At 41.3% G+C, this 20,034-nt stretch overlaps 1 protein-coding gene across 2 annotated transcripts in view; it reads left to right on the forward strand.

The window, feature by feature from the left end:
- ZNF652 (zinc finger protein 652) overlaps window positions 1–20,034 on the forward strand; it is a 320,040-nt gene that overhangs the window by 13,549 nt on the left and 286,457 nt on the right. For both annotated transcript variants that reach the window (XM_053700175.1, XM_053700180.1), the window contains exon 2: window positions 15,511–16,642. In XM_053700175.1, coding sequence (XP_053556150.1) covers window positions 15,683–16,642 — 960 coding nt within the window. In that variant the 5' untranslated portion in view covers window positions 15,511–15,682. The remainder of the gene's footprint in view (window positions 1–15,510; window positions 16,643–20,034) is intronic.

A 20,034-nucleotide genomic window follows, 5' to 3' on the forward strand; every position in this document is an offset into this window, starting at 1 on the left:
GTGTTTCCTATAGATAACATTGAGCTCATGCACATGAAGTTACCCTGGACTGAGCACTGATTGGCTAAAATGCAAGTCTGTCAAAAGAACTGAAATAAGGGGGCAGTTTGCAGAGGCTTAGATACAAGATAATCACAGAGGTAAAAAGTGTATTTCTATAACAGTGTTGGTTATGCAAAACTGGGGAATGGATAATAAAGGGGTTATCTTTCTTTTTAAACAAAAAAAATTCTGGTGTTGACTGTCCCTTTAAAAACAGGGGCACTTTCATTCATCAAAGTTTAGAAAGCAGCCGTTTTGATTAAAAACTTACCTTTGTTTTTCTCACAGCCAGAGCAGCTTCCTGCACATGGAGATCCTTTCTTCACATGTCATCAATGACTAATCCGGCTTCCTCCAATCATGGCTTTCCCCCCAGGGGGAGTCATTGCCTGAAGCCATGCCGTGATTGGAGGATGCTGGATTAGTCATTAATGACGTGTGAAGAGACGATCTCCGTGTGGGGGAAGCTGCTCTGGCTGTGAAAAAAAACAAAGGTAAGTTTTTTTTTGTTTTGTTTTTTTTTAAATCAAAACGGCTGCTTTCTAAACTTTGATGAATGAAAGTGCCCCTGTTTTTAATAGTATTTTTAAAAAATGGGCTTTCATTCATCAAAGTTTACCTTCACTTTAATGGGAAAGTTGTTTAAAATCCCAACTAACTTCCTTGCCCAGTGTTTCTCAACAGTGGTCCTGAAGTACCCCCAACAGGGCAGGTTTTCATTATAGCTGAACCAGTGCACAGGTGAAGTAATCCGATGATCAATAACACCATGGTTACTAACCTGCTCTCACCCATCAGCTAATTATGTCACCTGTGCTCTAGTTCAGCTATAATGAAAACCTGGCCTGTTGGGGGTACTTGAGGACAGCGGCTGATAAACTAAGCTTTAACCCCTTAACGACACACGTCTTTTAAAGACCAACAACGTACCCTTTACGTCGTCGGGGGTTTCAAGCGGCTGGAAACGATCCTGATTGCTTCCAGCCGCTTTCAAGGTATTGCTGTGATGTCTCGATATTGAGGCATCACTGCAATACCTTTTTAGGCACACTGATGCACAGAGAGCCACTTTGTGACCCTCTCTGCATTGGCCAGCGATGGTGCCGATCGTTGGTGGGTGGGAGCCATTGCAGGGAGGCGGGTGGGGGGGCCCATCGCTGGGGAACTTCCGTCCAGCTGTAGTCAATGTCGGGTGAGTGCGGGAGGGTGTTCACCCGCAATCTAGGCACATAAAAAAATCAAAGTGGTGGGAGAGAGTGCTGGGAGAGGGTGGTGGGTGGCAGAGGAGGGGGGGGATACTTTTTAAAAGCGATCTGGGAGGGGTTAGGTTATGGAGGGGGGCAGCTACACTACAGAAAAAGTGAGGATTTTTTTTAAAAAAATTAACATTTTATTGCAAAGTGGGTACTGGCAGACAGCTGCCAGTACCCAAAATGGTGGCAAATGGTTATTGGGGGAGGGCTAGAGAGCTCTTTGGGGGGGGATCAGAGAGGTTGGGGGGCTAGGGGATGTATACATCAATTTTCATATAGCTGCATGTAATATACATTACTATAAAGAAGAATAAGCACAGATACTGATATACAAATCCAGTATAAAATCTTTTAAAAACTTACTTAGAAGCTCACAGTTTAGATCTGTTGATGAGGTTGGGCTGAGACACCCACTGAAATGGGCTGAGAAAGCAGGAATAGCAGATACTCCCCCCCCCCCCTGCATAGGAGAAGACTCAGACAAACAGGAGCAAGCAGGAATATGTAGACATGAGTATACATCTAAAGCTTTGGGGCATGGCTAGGAATCTGAAAATCAACACAATGTTATTTAAAAATAAGCAAAACTATACATCTTTACAAAAACACTACCAGATGGGTTATATAAATGTATCATCTACCAAACAGTTATGCAAAGAAAAATCTAGTGTACAATGTACCTTTTAAAGGGAAATTAAATAAAAAAAACTTTCTTTTGTGATTCATACAGAGCATACTAGTTAGACATCTGGAGCACTACATGACAGAAAATAGTGCTGCCATCTAGTGCTCTTGCAAATGGATAGCATTCTTGCAAATGCTGCCATATATTGTTTCAGAAATGGTCCGACTCCTAAGCATATGCTCTTACTTTTCAACAAAAGATACCAAGAAAATGAAGAAAAATTTATAACAGAAGTTAAAGTGAAGGTAAACTTTGATGAATGAAAGACCGTGTTTTTTTTTTTTAAATACTATTAAAGGGACAGTCAGGTCCAAAAAAACCTTTCATAATTTAATTTACTTTTATCACCAATTTTGTTTGTTCTTTTTGTATTCTTAGTTGAAAGATAATTCTAGGAGGTTCATATGCTAATTTCTTAGACATTGTAGACTGCCTCTAATCTGAATGCATTTTGACCACTAGAGGGCATTAGTTCATGTGTTTCCTATAGATAACATTGAGCTCATGCACATGAAGTTACCCTGGACTGAGCACTGATTGGCTAAAATACAAGATAATCACAGAGGTAAAAAGTGTATTTCTATAACAGTGTTGGTTATGCAAAACTGGGGAATGGATAATAAAGGGGTTATCTTTCTTTTTAAACAACAAAAATTCTGGTGTTGACTGTCCCTTTAAAAACAGGGGCACTTTCATTCATCAAAGTTTAGAAAGCAGCCGTTTTGATTAAAAACTTACCTTTGTTTTTTTCACAGCCAGAGCAGCTTCCTGCACATGGAGATCCTCTCTTCACATGTCATCAATGACTAATCCGACTTCCTCCAATCACGGCTTCCCCCCAGGGGGAGTCATTGCCTGAAGCCATGCCGTGATTGGAGGATGCTGGATTAGTCATTGATGACGTGTGAAGAGACGATCTCCGTGTGGGGGAAGCTGCTCTGGCTGTGAAAAAAAACAAAGTTTTTTTTTTTTTAATCAAAACGGCTGCTTTCTAAACTTTGATGAATGAAAGTGCCCCTGTTTTTAATAGTATTTTTAAAAAATGGGCGTTCATTCATCAAAGTTTACCTTCACTTTAATTGGAAAGTTGTTTAAAATCCCATGCTCTATCTGAATCATGAAATATATATTTCTTCTGTTAAGTGTGATCAGTCCACGGGTCATCATTACTTGTGGGATATTAACTGCTCCCCTACAGGAAGTGCAGGAGGATTCACCCAGCAGAGTTGCTATATAGCTCCTCCCCTCTACGTCACCTCCAGTCATTCTCTTGCACCCAACGACTAGATAGTATGTGTGAGAGGACTATGGTGATATATTTAGTTTTTATATCTTCAATCAAAAGTTTGTTGTTTTATAATAGCACCGGAGTGTGTTATTCCTTCTCTGGTAGAATTTGAAGAAGAATCTACCTGAGTTTTTTTCTATGATTTTAGCCGGAGTAGTTAAGATCATATTGCTGTTTCTCGGCCATCTGAGGAGAGGCAAACTTCAGATCAGGGGACAGCAGGCAGATTAATCTGCAAAGAGGTATGTAGCAGCTTATTATTTTCTGACATGGAATTGATGAGAAAATCCTGCCATACCGTTATAATGTAAACCCAGCCTTGAATGCAGTAGATGTAGCTGATATCAGGCTGTCATGTATGTATATTTTATACTTCTCTGGTTTTTAGACTGTATACATAGACTTAACCTAATTTGCAGGGACTTGCAATAGGTTTTAAATGACAATTAATTATTGAGGTAAAACGTTTTTTTGCTGGCATGTAAAAACGTTTTTTTCTCTGAGGTACTGGGTGAAAAAATGTTTTGGGCACTATTTTTCCACTTGGCAATAGTTTTGATTTAAATTAGAGCAGTTCACTGATCCCTCTCACTGTTATGTGTGTGGGGGAGGGGCCATTTTGGTGCTTTCACTATGCATCAGAAAAAACTCAGTCAGAGATTCATTTTCTTCCTGCATGATCCGGTTCATCTCTACAGAGTTCAGGGATCTCCAAAGCCTTTTTTGAGGGAAGTAATCATTACAGCAGAGCTGTGCTGATTGTATTGACTGTGATAAAAAAAAAACAAAAAAAAACGTTTATTTGTGTATTTTTTTTCTGCTGCCTGGGTTAGTTATCATTTGCTGAGGGGAACAATCCTTTGCTAAAACTGTATATTCTGACAAAGATTGATGCTATAACTTAATAATTTTAACTGTTATAATATTTTTCTGTGCTTCTTAAAGGCACAGTTCGTTTTCATATTATTTGTAAATTACTTTGTAAAGTATTTCCAAGTTGCTGTTTATTTGCTAGTGTGTTAAACATGTCTGATTCAGAGGAATATCTCTGTGCTATATGTGTTAATGCCAAAGTGGAGCCCAATAGAAATTTATGTACTAAATGTATTGATGCTATTTAAAAAAACAGTCAATCTGTACAAATTGAACATATTTCACCAAACAACGAGGGGAGAGTTATGCCGACTAACTCGCCTCACGTGTCAGTACCTGCATCTCCCGCTCAGGAGGTGCGTGATATTGTAGCGCCGAGTACGTCTGGGCGGCCATTACAAATCACATTACAAGATATGGCTACTGTTATGACTGAAGTTTTGGCTAAACTACCAGAACTAAGAGGTAAACGTGATCACTCTGGGGTGAGAACAGAGTGCGCTGATAATGCAAGGGCCATGTCTGATACTGCGTCACAGTTTGCAGAACGTGAAGACGGAGAGCTTCATTCTGTGGGTGACGGTTCTGATCCAAATAAACTGGACTCAGACATTTTAAATTTAAGCTTGAGAACCTCCGTGTGTTACTAGGGGAGGTATTAGCGGCTCTGAATGATTGTAACACAGTTGCAATCCCAGAAAAAATGTGTAGGTTGGATAAATATTTTGCGGTACCGACGAGTACTGACGTTTTTCCTATACCTAAGAGACTTACTGACATTGTTACTAAGGAATGGGATAGACCCGGTGTGCCTTTCTCACCCCCTCCTATATTTAGAAAAATGTTTCCAATAGACGCCGCCACACGGGATTTATGGCAAATGGTCCCTAAGGTGGAGGGAGCAGTTTCTACTTTAGCTAAGCGTACCACTATCCCAGTGGAGGATAGCTGTGCTTTTTCAGATCCAATGGATAAAAAATTAGAGGGTTACCTTAAGAAAATGTTTGTTCAACAAGGATTTATATTGCAACCTCTTGCATGTATTGCGCCTGTCACGGCTGCAGCAGCATTTTGGTTTGAGTCTCTGGAAGAGACACTTCAATCATCCACACTAGATGACATCACACACAAACTTAAATTCCTTAAGTTAGCTAATTCATTTATTTCAGATGCCGTAGTACATTTAACTAAACTTGCGGCTAAAAATTCAGGATTCGCCATTCAGGCACGCAGAGCTCTGTGGCTGAAATCCTGGTCAGCTGATGTTACGTCTAAATCTAAATTGCTTAATATTCCTTTCAAAGGGCAGACCTTATTCGGGCCAGGCTTGAAAGAGATTATTGCTGACATTACAGGAGGTAAAGGTCATGCCCTGCCTCAGGACAAGGCCAAAGCCAAGGCTAGACAGTCCAATTTTCGTTCCTTTCGTAATTTCAAAGCAGGAGCAGCATCAACTTCCTCTGCACCAAAACAGGAAGGAGCTGTTGCTCGCTACAGACAAGGCTGGAAACCTAACCAGTCCTGGAACAGGGGCAAACAGGCCAGAAAACCTGCTGCTGCCCCTAAGACAGCATGAATTGAGGGCCCCCGATCCGGGACCGGATCTAGTGGGGGGCAGACTTTCCCTCTTCGCCCAGGCTTGGGCAAGAGATGTTCAGGATCCCTGGGCGTTAGAGATCATATCTCAGGGATACCTTCTGGACTTCAAATCCTCTCCCCCAAGAGGGAGATTTCATCTGTCAAGGTTGTCAACAAACCTAACAAAGAAGGAAGCGTTTCTACGCTGCGTACAAGATCTTTTATTAATGGGAGTGATCCATCCAGTTCCGCGGTTGGAACAAGGACAAGGGTTTTACTCAAATCTGTTTGTAGTTCCCAAAAAAGAGGGAACCTTCAGGCCAATCTTGGATTTAAAGATCCTAAACAAATTCCTAAGAGTTCTATCGTTCAAGATGGAAACTATTCGAACAATTTCGCCCATGATCCAAGAGGGTCAGTACATGACCACAGTGGATTTAAAGGATGCTTACCTTCACATACCGATTCATAGAAGTCATTACCGGTATCTAAGGTTTGCCTTTTTAGACAGGCATTACCAGTTTGTAGCTCTTCCATTCGGACTGGCTACGGCTCCAAGAATCTTCACAAAGGTTCTGGGCACTCTTCTGGCGGTACTAAGACCGTGAGGAATTTCAGTAGCTCCGTACTTAGACGACATACTGATACAAGCTTCAAGCTTTCAAACTGCCAAATCTCATACAGAGATAGTACTGGCATTTCTAAGGTCGCATGGATGGAAAGTGAACGAAGAGAAAAGTTCTCTCTTTCCACTCACAAGAGTTCCCTTCCTGGGGACTCTGATAGATTCTGTAGAAATGAAGATTTACCTGACAGAGGACAGGTTAACAAAACTTCAAAATGCATGCCGTGTCCTTCATTCCATTCAACACTCTAAATCTGAATCAAGAGACCAGAAATTCTCTTCTATGGTGGCTTTATCGGCCACATCTGTCCAGGGGAATGCCATTCAGCAGGCCAGACTGGTCAATTGTAACAACAGACGCCAGCCTACTAGGTTGGGGCGCTGTCTGGAATTCTCTGAAGGCTCAGGGACTATGGAATCAGGAGGAGAGTCTTCTTCCAATAAACATTCTGGAATTGAGAGCAGTCCTCAATGCTCTTCTGGCTGGGCCCCAGTTAACAACTCGGGGGTTCATCAGGTTCCAGTCGGACAACATCACGACTGTAGCTTATATCAACCATCAGGGAGGGACAAGAAGCTCCCTAGCAATGATGGAAGTATCGAAGATAATTCGCTGGGCAGAGTCTCACTCTTGCCACCTGTCTGCAATCCACATCCCGGGAGTGGAGAACTGGGAGGCGGATTTCTTAAGTCGTCAGACTTTTCATCCGGGGGAGTGGGAACTTCATCCAGAAGTCTTTGCCCAAATACTTCGACGTTGGGGCAAACCAGAGATAGATCTCATGGCGTCTCGACAGAACGCCAAGCTTCCGCGCTACGGGTCCAGATCCAGGGATCCGGGAGCGGTCCTGATAGATGCCTTGACAGCACCATGGACCTTCAGGATGGCTTATGTGTTTCCACCTTTCCCGATGCTTCCTCGATTGATTGCCAGAATCAAACAGGAGAAAGCATCAGTGATTCTAATAGCGCCTGCATGGCCACGCAGGACTTGGTATGCAGATCTGGTGGACATGTCATTCTGTCCACCTTGGTCGTTACCTCTGAAACAGGACCTTCTGATTCAGGGTCCTTTCAGACATCAAAATCTAACTTCTCTGAAGCTGACTGCTTGGAAATTGAACGCTTGATCTTATCAAAGCGTGGTTTTTCTGAGTCAGTTATTGATACCTTAATACAGGCTAGGAAGCCTGTTACCAGAAAGATTTACCATAAAATATGGCGTAAATACCTATATTGGTGCGAATCCAAAGGTTACTCTTGGAGTAAGGTTAGGATTCCTAGGATATTGTCTTTTTTCTACAAGAAGGTTTAGAAAAGGGGTTATCCGCTAGTTCCTTAAAGGGACAGATCTCAGCTCTGTCCATTCTGTTACACAAGCGTCTGTCAGAAGTTCCAGACGTTCAGGCTTTTTGTCAGGCTTTGGCCAGGATTAAACCTGTGTTTAAAGCTGTGGCTCCACCATGGAGTTTAAACCTTGTTCTTAACGTTTTACAGGGTGTTCCGTTTGAACCCCTTCATTCCATTGATATAAAGTTGTTATCTTGGAAAGTTCTATTTTTAATGGCTATTTCCTCGGCTCGAAGAGTCTCTGAGTTATCAGCCTTACATTGTGATTCTCCTTATTTGATTTTTCACTCGGATAAGGTAGTTCTGCGTACTAAACCTGGGTTCTTACCTAAGGTAGTCACTAACAGGAATATCAATCAGGTGATTGTTGTTCCATCCTTGTGCCCAAATCCTTCTTCGAGGAAGGAACGTCTTTTGCACAATCTGGATGTAGTTTGTGCCCTTAAATTTTATTTACAGGCAACTAAAGATTTTCGACAAACGTCTTCCCTGTTTGTCGTTTACTCTGGTCAGAGGAGAGGTCAAAAAGCTTCTGCTACCTCTCTCTCTTTTTGGCTTCGTAGCATAATTCGTTTAGCTTATGAGACTGCTGGACAGCAGCCTCCTGAAAGAATTACAGCTCATTCCACTAGAGCTGTGGCTTCCACTTGGGCCTTTAAGAATGAGGCCTCTGTTGAACAGATTTGCAAGGCTGCAACTTGGTCTTCGCTTCATACTTTTTCCAAATTTTACAAATTTGACACTTTTGCTTCCTCGGAGGCTATTTTTGGGAGAAAGGTTCTTCAGGCAGTGGTTCCTTCTGTATAAAGAGCCTGCCTATCCCTCCCGTCATCCGTGTACTTTTGCTTTGGTATTGGTATCCCACAAGTAATGATGACCCGTGGACTGATCACACTTAACAGAAGAAAACATAATTTATGCTTACCTGATAAATTCCTTTCTTTTGTAGTGTGATCAGTCCACGGCCCGCCCTGTTTTTTAAGGCAGGTAAATATTTTTTAAATTATACTCCAGTCACCACTACACCCTTGGCTTCTCCTTTCTCGTTGGTCCTTGGTCGAATGACTGGAGGTGACGTAGAGGGGAGGAGCTATATAGCAACTCTGCTGGGTGAATCCTCTTGCACTTCCTGTAGGGGAGCAGTTAATATCCCACAAGTAATGATGACCCGTGGACTGATCACACTACAGAAGAAAGGAATTTATCAGGTAAGCATAAATTATGTTATTTCTCTTGTTGAGTGTATCCAGTCCACGGATCATCCATTACTTGTGGGATATTCTCCTTCCCAACAGGAAGTTACAAGAGGATCACCCACAGCAGAGCTGCTATATAGCTCCTCCCCTCACTTCCATATCCAGTCATTCTCTTGCAACTCTCAACTAAGATGGAGGTCGTAAGAGGACTGTGGTGTTTTATACTTGGTTTATTTCTTCAATCAAAAGTTTGTTATTTTTAAATGGTACCGGAGTGTACTGTTTATCTCAGGCCGTATTTAGAAGAAGAATCTGCCTGCGTTTTCTATGATCTTAGCAGAAGTAACTAAGATCCTTTGCTGTTCTCACATATTCTGAGGAGTGAGGTAACTTCAGAGGGGGAATAGCGTGCAGGTTTTCCTGCAACAAGGTATGTGCAGTTAAAATATTTTTCTAGGGATGGAATTTGCTAGAAAATGCTGCTGATACCGAAGTAATGTAAGTAAAGCCTTAAATGCAGTGATAGCGACTGGTATCAGGCTTATTAATAGAGATACATACTCTTATAAAAGTGTATTTTAAAACGTTAACTTGCATGTTTAATCGTTTTTTACATATGTTTGGTGATAAAACTTATTGGGGCCTAGTTTTTTCCACATGGCTGGCTTGAATTTTGCCTAGAAACAGTTCCCTGAGGCTTCCCACTGTTGTAATATGAGTAGGAGGGGCCTATTTTGGCGTTTTTTTGCACAGCAAAAATTACAGACACAGACATCCAGCTTCTTCCTGCATGATCCAGGACTTCTCTGGAGGGCTCAAAAGGCTTCAAAAGTCGTATTGAGGGAGGTAAAAAGCCACAGTAGAGCTGTGGCAGTTGTTGTGACTGTTTAAAAAACGTTTTTGTCATATGTTATTCCGTTTTTGGTATTAAGGGGTTAATCATCCATTTGCAAGTGGGTGCAATGCTCTGCTAACTTATTACATACACTGTAAAAATTTTGTTAGTGTAACTGCATTTTTTCACTGTTATTTCAAAATTTGGGAAAATTTGTGTTTCTTAAAGGCGCAGTAACGTTTTTTTATATTGCTTGTAAACTTGTTTTAAAGTGTTTTCCAAGCTTGCTAGTCTCATTGCTGCTAGTCTCATTGCTAGTCTGTTTAAACATGTCTGACACAGAGGAACCTACTTGTTCATTATGTTTGAAAGCCATGGTGGAGCCCCATAGGAGAATGTGTACTAAATGTATTGATTTCACCTTAAACAGTAAAGATCAGTCTTTATCTATAAAAGAATTATCACCAGAGGGTTCTGTCAAGGGGGAAGTTATGCCGACTAACTCTCCCCACGTGTCAGACCCTTCGCCTCCCGCTCAGGGGAAGCACGCTAATATGGCGCCAATTACATCAGGGACGCCCATAGCGATTACCTTGCAGGACATGGCTGCAATCATGAATAATACCCTGTCAGAGGTATTATCTAGATTGCCTGAATTAAGAGGCAAGCGCGATAGCTCTGGGGTTAGGAGAGATACAGAGCGCGCAAATGCTGTTAGAGCCATGTCTGATACTGCGTCACAGTATGCAGAACATGAGGACGGAGAGCTTCAGTCTGTGGGTGACATCTCTGACTCGGGGAAACCTGATTCAGAGATTTCTAATTTTTAAATTTAAGCTTGAGAACCTCCGTGTATTGCTTGGGGAGGTATTAGCTGCTCTGAATGACTGTAACACAGTTGCAATTCCAGAGAAATTGTGTAGGCTGGATAGATACTATGCGGTGCCGGTGTGTACTGACGTTTTTCCTATACCTAAAAGGCTTACAGAAATTATTAGCAAGGAGTGGGATAGACCCGGTGTGCCCTTTTCCCCACCTCCTATATTTAGAAAAATGTTTCCAATAGACGCCACTACACGGGACTTATGGCAGACGGTCCCTAAGGTGGAGGGAGCAGTTTCTACTTTAGCAAAGCGTACCACTATCCCGGTTGAGGACAGTTGTGCTTTTTCAGATCCAATGGATAAAAAATTGGAGGGTTACCTTAAGAAAATGTTTATTCAACAAGGTTTTATTTTACAGCCCCTTGCATGCATTGCGCCTGTCACTGCTGCGGCGGCATTCTGGTTTGAGGCCCTGGAAGAGGCCATCCAGACAGCTCCATTGAATGAAATTATTGACAAGCTTAGAACGCTTAAGCTAGCTAACTCATTTGTTTCTGATGCCATTGTTCATTTGACTAAACTAACGGCTAAGAATTCCGGATTCGCCATCCAGGCGCGTAGGGCGCTATGGCTTAAATCCTGGTCAGCTGACGTGACTTCAAAGTCTAAATTACTCAACATTCCTTTCAAGGGGCAGACCTTATTTGGGCCTGGCTTGAAGGAAATTATTGCTGACATTACTGGAGGCAAGGGTCATACCCTTCCTCAGGACATGGCCAAATCAAAGGCCAAAAAGTCTAATTTTCGTGCCTTTCGAAATTTCAAGGCAGGAGCAGCATCAACTTCCTCCGCTTCAAAACAAGAGGGAACTGTTGCTCATTCCAGACGGGCCTGGAAACCTAACCAGTCCTGGAACAAGGGCAAGCAGGCCAGGAAGCCTGCTGCTGCCCCCAAGACAGCATGAAGGAACGGCCCCCTATCCGGAAACGGATCTAGTGTGGGGCAGACTTTCTTCGCCCAGGCGTGGGCAAGAGATGTTCAGGATCCCTGGGCGTTGGAGATCATATCTCAGGGATATCTTCTGGACTTCAAAGCTTCTCCTCCACAAGGGAGATTTCATCTTTCAAGGTTATCAGCAAACCAGATAAAGAAAGAGGCATTCCTAAGCTGTGTGCAAGACCTCCTAGTAATGGGATTAATCCATCCAGTTCCGCGGACGGAACAAGGACAGGGATTTTATTCAAATCTGTTTGTGGTTCCCAAGAAAGAGGGAACCTTCAGACCAATCTTGGATCTAAAGATCTTAAACAAATTCCTCAGAGTTCCATCATTCAAAATGGAAACTATTCGGACCATCCTACCCATGATCCAAGAGGGTCAGTACATGACCACAGTGGACTTAAAGGATGCCTACCTTCACATACCGATTCACAAAGATCATCATCGGTTCCTAAGGTTTGCCTTTCTAGACAGGCATTCTCAATTTGTAGCTCTTCCCTTCGGGTTGGCCACTTCCCCGAGAATTTTTACAAAGGTTCTGGGCTCACTTCTGGCGGTTCTAAGACCGCGAGACATAGTGGTGGCTCCGTATCTAGACGACATCCTGATACAGGCGTCAAGCTTTCAAATTGCCAAGTCTCATACACAGATAGTTCTGGCATTTCTGAGGTCGCATGGGTGGAAAGTGAACGTGGAAAAGAGTTCTCTATCACCACTCACAAGAGTCTCCTTCCTAGGGACTCTTATAGATTCTGTAGAGATGAAAATTTACCTGACGGAGTCCAGGTTATCAAAACTTCTAAATGCTTGCCGTGTCCTTCATTCCATTCCACGCCCGTCAGTGGCTCAGTGCATGGAAGTAATCTGCTTAATGGTAGCGGCAATGGACATAGTGCCATTTGCGCGCCTGCATCTCAGACCGCTGCAATTATGCATGCTAAGTCAGTGGAATGGGGATTACTCAGATTTGTCCCCTCTACTAAATCTGGATCAAGAGACCAGAGATTCTCTTCTCTGGTGGCTTTCTCGGGTCCATCTGTCCAAGGGTATGACCTTTCGCAGGCCAGATTGGACGATTGTAACAACAGATGCCAGCCTTCTAGGTTGGGGCGCAGTCTGGAACTCCCTGAAGGCTCAGGGATCGTGGACTCAGGAGGATAAACTCCTCCTAATAAATATTCTGGAGTTAAGAGCAATATTCAATGCTCTTCTAGCTTGGCCTCAGTTAGCAACACTGAGGTTCATCAGATTTCAGTCGGACAACATCACGACTGTGGCTTTACATCAACCATCAAGGGGGAACCAGGAGTTCCCTAGCGATGTTAGAAGTCTCAAAGATAATTCGCTGGGCAGAGTCTCACTCTTGCCACCTGTCAGCGATCCAGATCCCAGGCGTAGAGAACTGGGAGGCGGATTTTCTAAGTCGTCAGACTTTTCATCCGGGGGAGTGGGAACTCCATCCGGAGGTGTTTGCTCAACTGGTCCATCGTTGGGGCAAACCAGAACTGGATCTCATGGCGTCTCGCCAGAACGCCAAGCTTCCTTGTTACGGATCCAGGTCCAGGGACCCGGGAGCAACGCTGATAGATGCTTTAGCAGCTCCTTGGTTGTTCAACCTGGCCTATGTGTTTCCACCGTTTCCTCTGCTCCCTCGTTTGATTGATTGCCAAAATCAAACAGGAGAGAGCATCGGTGGTTCTGATAGCGCCTGCGTGGCCACGCAGGACCTGGTATGCAGACCTAGTGGACATGTCATCTCTTCCACCATGGACTCTGCCTCTGAGGCAGGACCTTCTAATACAAGGTCCTTTCAATCATCCAAATCTACTTTCTCTGAGACTGCATGGAGATTGAATGCTTGATTCTATCAAGGCGTGGCTTCTCCGAGTCAGTCATTGATACCTTAATACAGGCTCGGAAGCCTGTCACCAGGAAAATCTACCATAAGATATGGCGTAAATATCTTTATTGGTGTGAATCCAAGAGTTACTAGGTTATGATTCCTAGGATATTGTCCTTTCTCCAAGAGGGTTTGGACAAAGGCTTATCAGCTAGTTCTTTAAAAGGACAGATCTCTGCTCTGTCCTTTTGCACAAGCGTCTGGCAGAAGTTCCAGACGTCCAGGCATTTTGTCAGGCTTTGGTTAGGATTAAGCCTGTGTTTAAAACTGTTGCTCCCCCGTGGAGCTTAAACTTGGCTCTTAAAGTTCTTCAGGGAGTTCTGTTTGAACCCCTGATTCCATTGATATTAAACTTTTATCTTGGAAAGTTCTGTTTTTGATGGCTATTTCCTCGGCTCGAAGAGTCTCTGAGTTATCTGCCTTACATTGTGATTCTCCTTATCTGATTTTTCATTCAGACAAGGTAGTTCTGCGTACCAAACCTGGGATTTTACCTAAGGTGGTTTCTAACAGGAATATCAATCAAGAGATTGTTGTTCCATCATTGTGTCCTAATCCTTCTTCAAAGAAGGAACGTCTTTTGCATAATCTGGACGTAGTCCGTGCCTTGAAGTTTTACTTACAGGCTACTAAAGATTTTCGGCAAACATCTGCCCTGTTTGTCGTTTACTCTGGACAGAGGAGAGGTCAAAAAGCTTCAGCAACCTCTCTCTCCTTTTGGCTTCGGAGCATAATACGCTTAGCCTATGAGACTGCTGGACAGCAGCCCCCTGAAAGGATTACAGCTCATTCTACTAGAGCTGTGGCTTCCACCTGGGCCTTTAAAAATGAGGCCTCTGTTGAACAGATTTGCAAGGCTGCGACTTGGTCTTCGCTTCACACCTTTTCAAAATTTTACAAATTTGACACTTTTGCTTCTTCGGAGGCTGTTTTTGGGAGAAAGGTTCTACAGGCAGTGGTTCCTTCCGTTTAAGTTCCTGCCTTGTCCCTCCCATCATCCGTGTACTTTAGCTTTGGTATTGGTATCCCACAAGTAATGGATGATCCGTGGACTGGATACACTTAACAAGAGAAAACATAATTTATGCTTACCTGATAAATTTATTTCTCTTGTAGTGTATCCAGTCCACGGCCCGCCCTGTCCTTTTTAAGGCAGGTCTAAATTTTAATTAAACTACAGTCACCACTGCACCCTATGGTTTCTCCTTTCTTGTCTTGTTTCGGTCGAATGATTGGATATGGTAGTGAGGGGAGGAGCTATATAGCAGCTCTGCTGTGGGTGATCCTCTTGCAACTTCCTGTTGGGAAGGAGAATATCCCACAAGTAATGGATGATCCGTGGACTGGATACACTACAAGAGAAATAAATTTATCAGGTAAGCATAAATTATGTTATTTTTTTTTTTCCCCCCCTTGAACACTGGCTTAAATTATAGCTTGTTGGTCAGTAAAATCAGCCAGGTGGTGTGCCAATTTAGTAGGTCCTGGGGAAAACGCTAGCAAGTATGATTTATCTTCATTTTTTGTTAATTTAAAATGTTTTAAAACACATCAAACTCAACAATTTTTTTTATCATGCATTTAGAAGAGCGCAATTATTATTTTTGTTTAAATAAAAAGATAAAGCTGTTTATTTTGATTTTGAAATTATGAATTGTATGTCTGTACACATCTGATTCATAGTGTAGAAGCTCACTGGCTGGTAAGAGACTCCCAGAGGTTTATTGGTGTACAGTGTCAAACCCAACAAAGATTGCCATATTTGAGACAAACCAGCTTTAGTACCCTTTTAATGTTTTTCTTTTTCCCGTAGTCTCTTTAAAATAATTGTTTCTGCATTAAACCCAAGTTTTTTACTCTGCAGACTCTGTAGCACTAATCCAAAAATGAATTTCATGAAAAGAGAGGCTGATAGTGTAAATGGAGTTTAATATAGATTAAGATTCACTTCAATGTCTGTAGAGCTACTAAGAATTATTTTATGTATTATTTTATGTTGGGAAGAGTGGGGATGATGATGATATCTAACAATTTTTTTTTTCTTTTTTTTTATGTTTTACAGTTAAGAATGTGCAAAAACCAAGCTTTTATGGGCACAGTTGGATTAACTGATTGCTTAACAAGAAAACTTTGTTTCTATGTGAACCTTCAACATCCACATTGCCCTCCACACTGAAAAGCACGTTCCTACAGACTTTCTCCAAAAATCTTACAAAGAGTTTGATTGTTCAAAAATGTTGCGTCCTTCAAATATGCAACAAGATCCAATGGGGCAGGCAAACAACCCCTGCCAAAAACTTCTTGATGGGCGCACTACAGATGTTTCTGGGATGATGATTGAAGATCCATGTCGTGGGACTCTTCCACCACCCTTTTATCATAGTGTAACTCAAGAGATTGACCTTTCTAACAAGACTTTTAAAAGAGAGGCTGGAGGACCATACTCTGTTCTAATGGACCCAAAAATAGTAAAGCCACATCTCCTTGAGACTGATCAACAGTCATTCTTTATGGACAACAAGCCAGTCAATGAAGTTCGAGCAGTAAAAGGTGAGAGACAGAATTCTGGAGAATCAGAGGAGGATGACGATGACGACGATGAAGACGAAGATGATGATGATGATGAGGAAGAAGAAGATGAGGAAGAAGTGAATTACAAACGTGAACAGATAATTGTTGAGGTCAATCTCAACAACCAAACCTTAAATGTATCCAAGGGTGACAAAGGGGTGCCTATAAAGACCAGCAGCGATGATGAGGGTGGAGACTCTGGAGAGGATGATCAGGATGACAGCCATGAGGATGAGGAGAACAACCCTGTCCCTACAGATGGCCAGTCCAATATGCTACTTGAAAACCAGGACCAAAAAATTGAGAACTCTGAAGAAGTGACCGGTGATTGCTCATCGCTAGCAAACAGCATAAATGAGCAGGGGAAGAGCGGTGAAGCTCCAAAAAAGAAGAAAAAAACTCCAAAGGAATCAAAGTCCCTTGGTGACAAGAGCAAAGGGGAGGAGAAGGAGACACTTACTTGTGATAAATGTCCACGCGTATTCAACACTCGTTGGTACCTAGAAAAGCATATGAATGTTACACATCGGCGCATGCAGATATGTGACAAGTGTGGCAAGAAATTTGTTCTTGAGAGTGAGTTATCTCTTCATCTGCAGACAGACTGTGAGAAGAACATACAGGTATGAGCTGTCACACAGAACCCCTTTCACTGTACACACCTGTAGCCCTTGTCAGACACACTGTAATAGGCTTTATAGTAAAAATATAATTGTTAATCTGCAAAACAAAACATTACACGGTGTACAAAAGCTATAAAACAGATTAGTATTAGTTTTGGAGTTGATTATAAACTTTATTTTGTATTTTTTTTATTAATACTAAGGAAGGTAAAGGTTGAGTGAGCAAATAAATAAGGATGACACATTTATAAATCAATATGTTTTTTTTTTTAATCTGTACCTGGGTTTTTTTTTTTATTAAGTGGACAAAGTATCTGTGTTCTTTACTATAATTAATATCTAATATTTGAATGCATTTTATTTTCCCCTTATTTTGTATACCAGCACACCTTCCTTTCCTTATTAGTGTTGCTAACAAGACATTGTAAGACTGCTCACAGAAGCTAATGTACAGAAAGTATAAGCAGTAAACAGTAATACTCCTGCTGTGTATTTTTTTTTAAATTTTTTGTAAGCAGCCATATCCCTTTTTTATTGGTTGGCATGTAATGAAAATTCAGTCTATCATACATATGCTGTGTTTGTGTGCAGTCTCAATGTAACTAGAATTGTCCATTATCAATATGCTGGCTTTGCCTCTATGAATTTCCTATACAATAACCCTTTGCTCAAATCTCATGCAAAGGGCCTGGTGATCAAAAACTTGCTGACATGGAGAGAAATCGTACGAAAACTTTGGGGCTTTTTTAGCACAGTATTATAACGTTTGTGGCTTTCCATCCAGAACCCCGCATAGCGAAATAAACAGCTCTCAAGCTAAAATTTGCTTTTCTGAAATTCTTTGAGGGACCTCACTGTACTGAAGAGACCTTGTTGATGATCTTGACAGACCAGAAACCTTTAGCGCATCATACCAAAAGTGTTTGCGTTTGTAAACCATAAGGAATTCTTTTAAACCCCCTTTAGTTCAGCCACTTCTTACTGGGATTTTTATTTCATAACTTCTTGGAAACAGGGAACCATTTTGGATTCTCATGTTTCAAGTTTTAACTTGAATAAGTATTTTATTGTGTGTTTATCACAATGATAGTTTCTAGTTCTGACAAAGTGAGAACAGTTTCACTTTCAAATCTTATAGGTGTGTGACATCTAGCACATACTGACATTGTATCACCAGATGCCCGGGATATTAAGTTCTGGGCACCAGACAGGCAGTATTGTTTTAAAAAAAATAGTTTTATGGGCAAGCAGGCAATGCTGTCCATCACCTATTATCGGGCCTCCTCGCCCTAAACTACATACTAGTATTGTCATTTAGCAAACAGCTGCGGGATCCAGCTGGGTGCGCCTGTATAGGGAATGCAAGGATAGCCTGAGTGTGTGCGGAGGAACCGCCTGCAGACCGCTTTGTGAATGATAGTGTCCCAGTATTGTCATCCAGCAAGGAGCTCCAGCAGGGAGCACTAGTATAGGAAGCGGAAAAATTGTGTGCCGAGGAGCCACCTACATACTGAAGTTTTGCTTGTGGCAGGGGAAAATGGTGAGGGTTGTGTAGGCATAGCTGACTGACTGCTCCTCCTTGCTGTAGATCAGACTCCTTATGCTAAGAAGATGCGCAGCCACCAAGGGTAAATTTGCCTTTACCACATGTGTGTGTGTAAATTGTATATGAATTTAATGTTCACCCCAGCATTGTACTGCCTGTGATTTAATCATTACTCTTGTCTGGGGTTCTCACAATTACATTTGCACAGCCCTCCCTAGGTATCACACCTAATTTGCAGCTAACATTCATACCTTCATTTATAGAACTCAGAACAAACAGTTGCATTGTGATTATTTATTTTTACATATCATATTTTATTATTAATAAAAGTCAAATTATCATGATGACTGAAAAGTGTGTGTATATATATATATATATATATATATATATATATATATATATATATATATATATATATATATATATATATATTATACAATATATCCACACATACAAATAACACTGTCTGGCTCATAAAAGTATGTCTGACTACTAAATATTCTTACTGGCTCCTACATTTTATACAGATTTGTTGTCCCCTGTCTTTAGGATAAAATTATACCCTGTGAACCAAAGTTTGTAAATAAAAACAGCTACACTACATCAACCCAGGGCATTATGAGCAGCACCCCAGTAACACGCTGACCCACCACTATACTTCCCACAGTTCACCAACTGTCATGCTTTATATAGCATGTCGGGATAAGTAGATTGTCACGATGGACAAATAGATTGAGCTACCACTTTAGTCCAATGGACAAGTAGATTTTTTTATTTTTTTTATTTCCACACCCTGAGATAGTAGACAGACCTCCAAGTGTAAGTGCCTAGAGACAAATCAGTATGGTCTGCCTTTTCATAGGCATTGTACAAGGCATAATTTACCACATCAAAATTTGTGACTTTTTGTCACAAGTATGACCAAACAACTTAAAGGGGCAGTAAACAACTTTTTTTTTTTTTAGATAAAATGTTTAGTTATGCGTAATAAAACAACTTTGATTATTTTGCCACATTTTTCTGTAATTTAACTATGAAATTTGTGGATTTTCTAATTCTCAGAACATTAAATGCCCTCCACTGACCTATCAAGGCTAACTGCTACATATATTTCCCTAACTTTAACTGATTACAACTGCAAAACATTGCATTTTTTACTAACATTGTGACCATAGATGGCTTTGTTGTCTGCAGTATCAAGTTCAAAAAAGGCACTTGGTTAGTAGACCTAGGCTTTTGAAAAATAATTGCATTAAAAAGGATGTTAATTTGTTTAAATTTTTTTTTATTCTGTAGCAACACAACAGAAATGTCTTGTAATTACAAGGTGGTTACTGTCCAATTTAATTAATATAATATATTTCTGTGAAAGTTGCTTTGTTAAAGGTCCAGTAAATACAGTAGATTTGCATAATAAACAAATGCATGATAAAAAAGACAATGCAATAGCACTTAGTCTGAACGTCAAATGAGTAGTAGATTTTTTTTTTTTCTGACAAATTTCAGCTATGTCTATTTCCACTCCCCCTGTATCATGTGACAGTTATCAGCCTATCGCAAATGCATATACGTATAGTCTATGAATTCTTGCACATGCTCAGTAGGAACTGGTGACTCAAAAAGTGTAAATAAAAAAAGGCTGTGCGCATTTTGTTAATGGAAGTAAATTGGAAAGTTGTTTAATATTGATGCTCTGTCTGAATCATTGAAGTTTAATGTTGTGTCCCTTTAAGCAGATTTGGGAGGAGGTCAAGCCAGAGGATACATATAGTTGCAATCTAGTGTGCTTTCATTTGTGGTGCAGTAGTACATATGAGGTCATACATGTCTTTGACTTTTTACCTTT

This window comes from Bombina bombina, chromosome 1 (assembly GCF_027579735.1).
Source record: "Bombina bombina isolate aBomBom1 chromosome 1, aBomBom1.pri, whole genome shotgun sequence".
Lineage (NCBI taxonomy): Eukaryota > Metazoa > Chordata > Amphibia > Anura > Bombinatoridae > Bombina > Bombina bombina.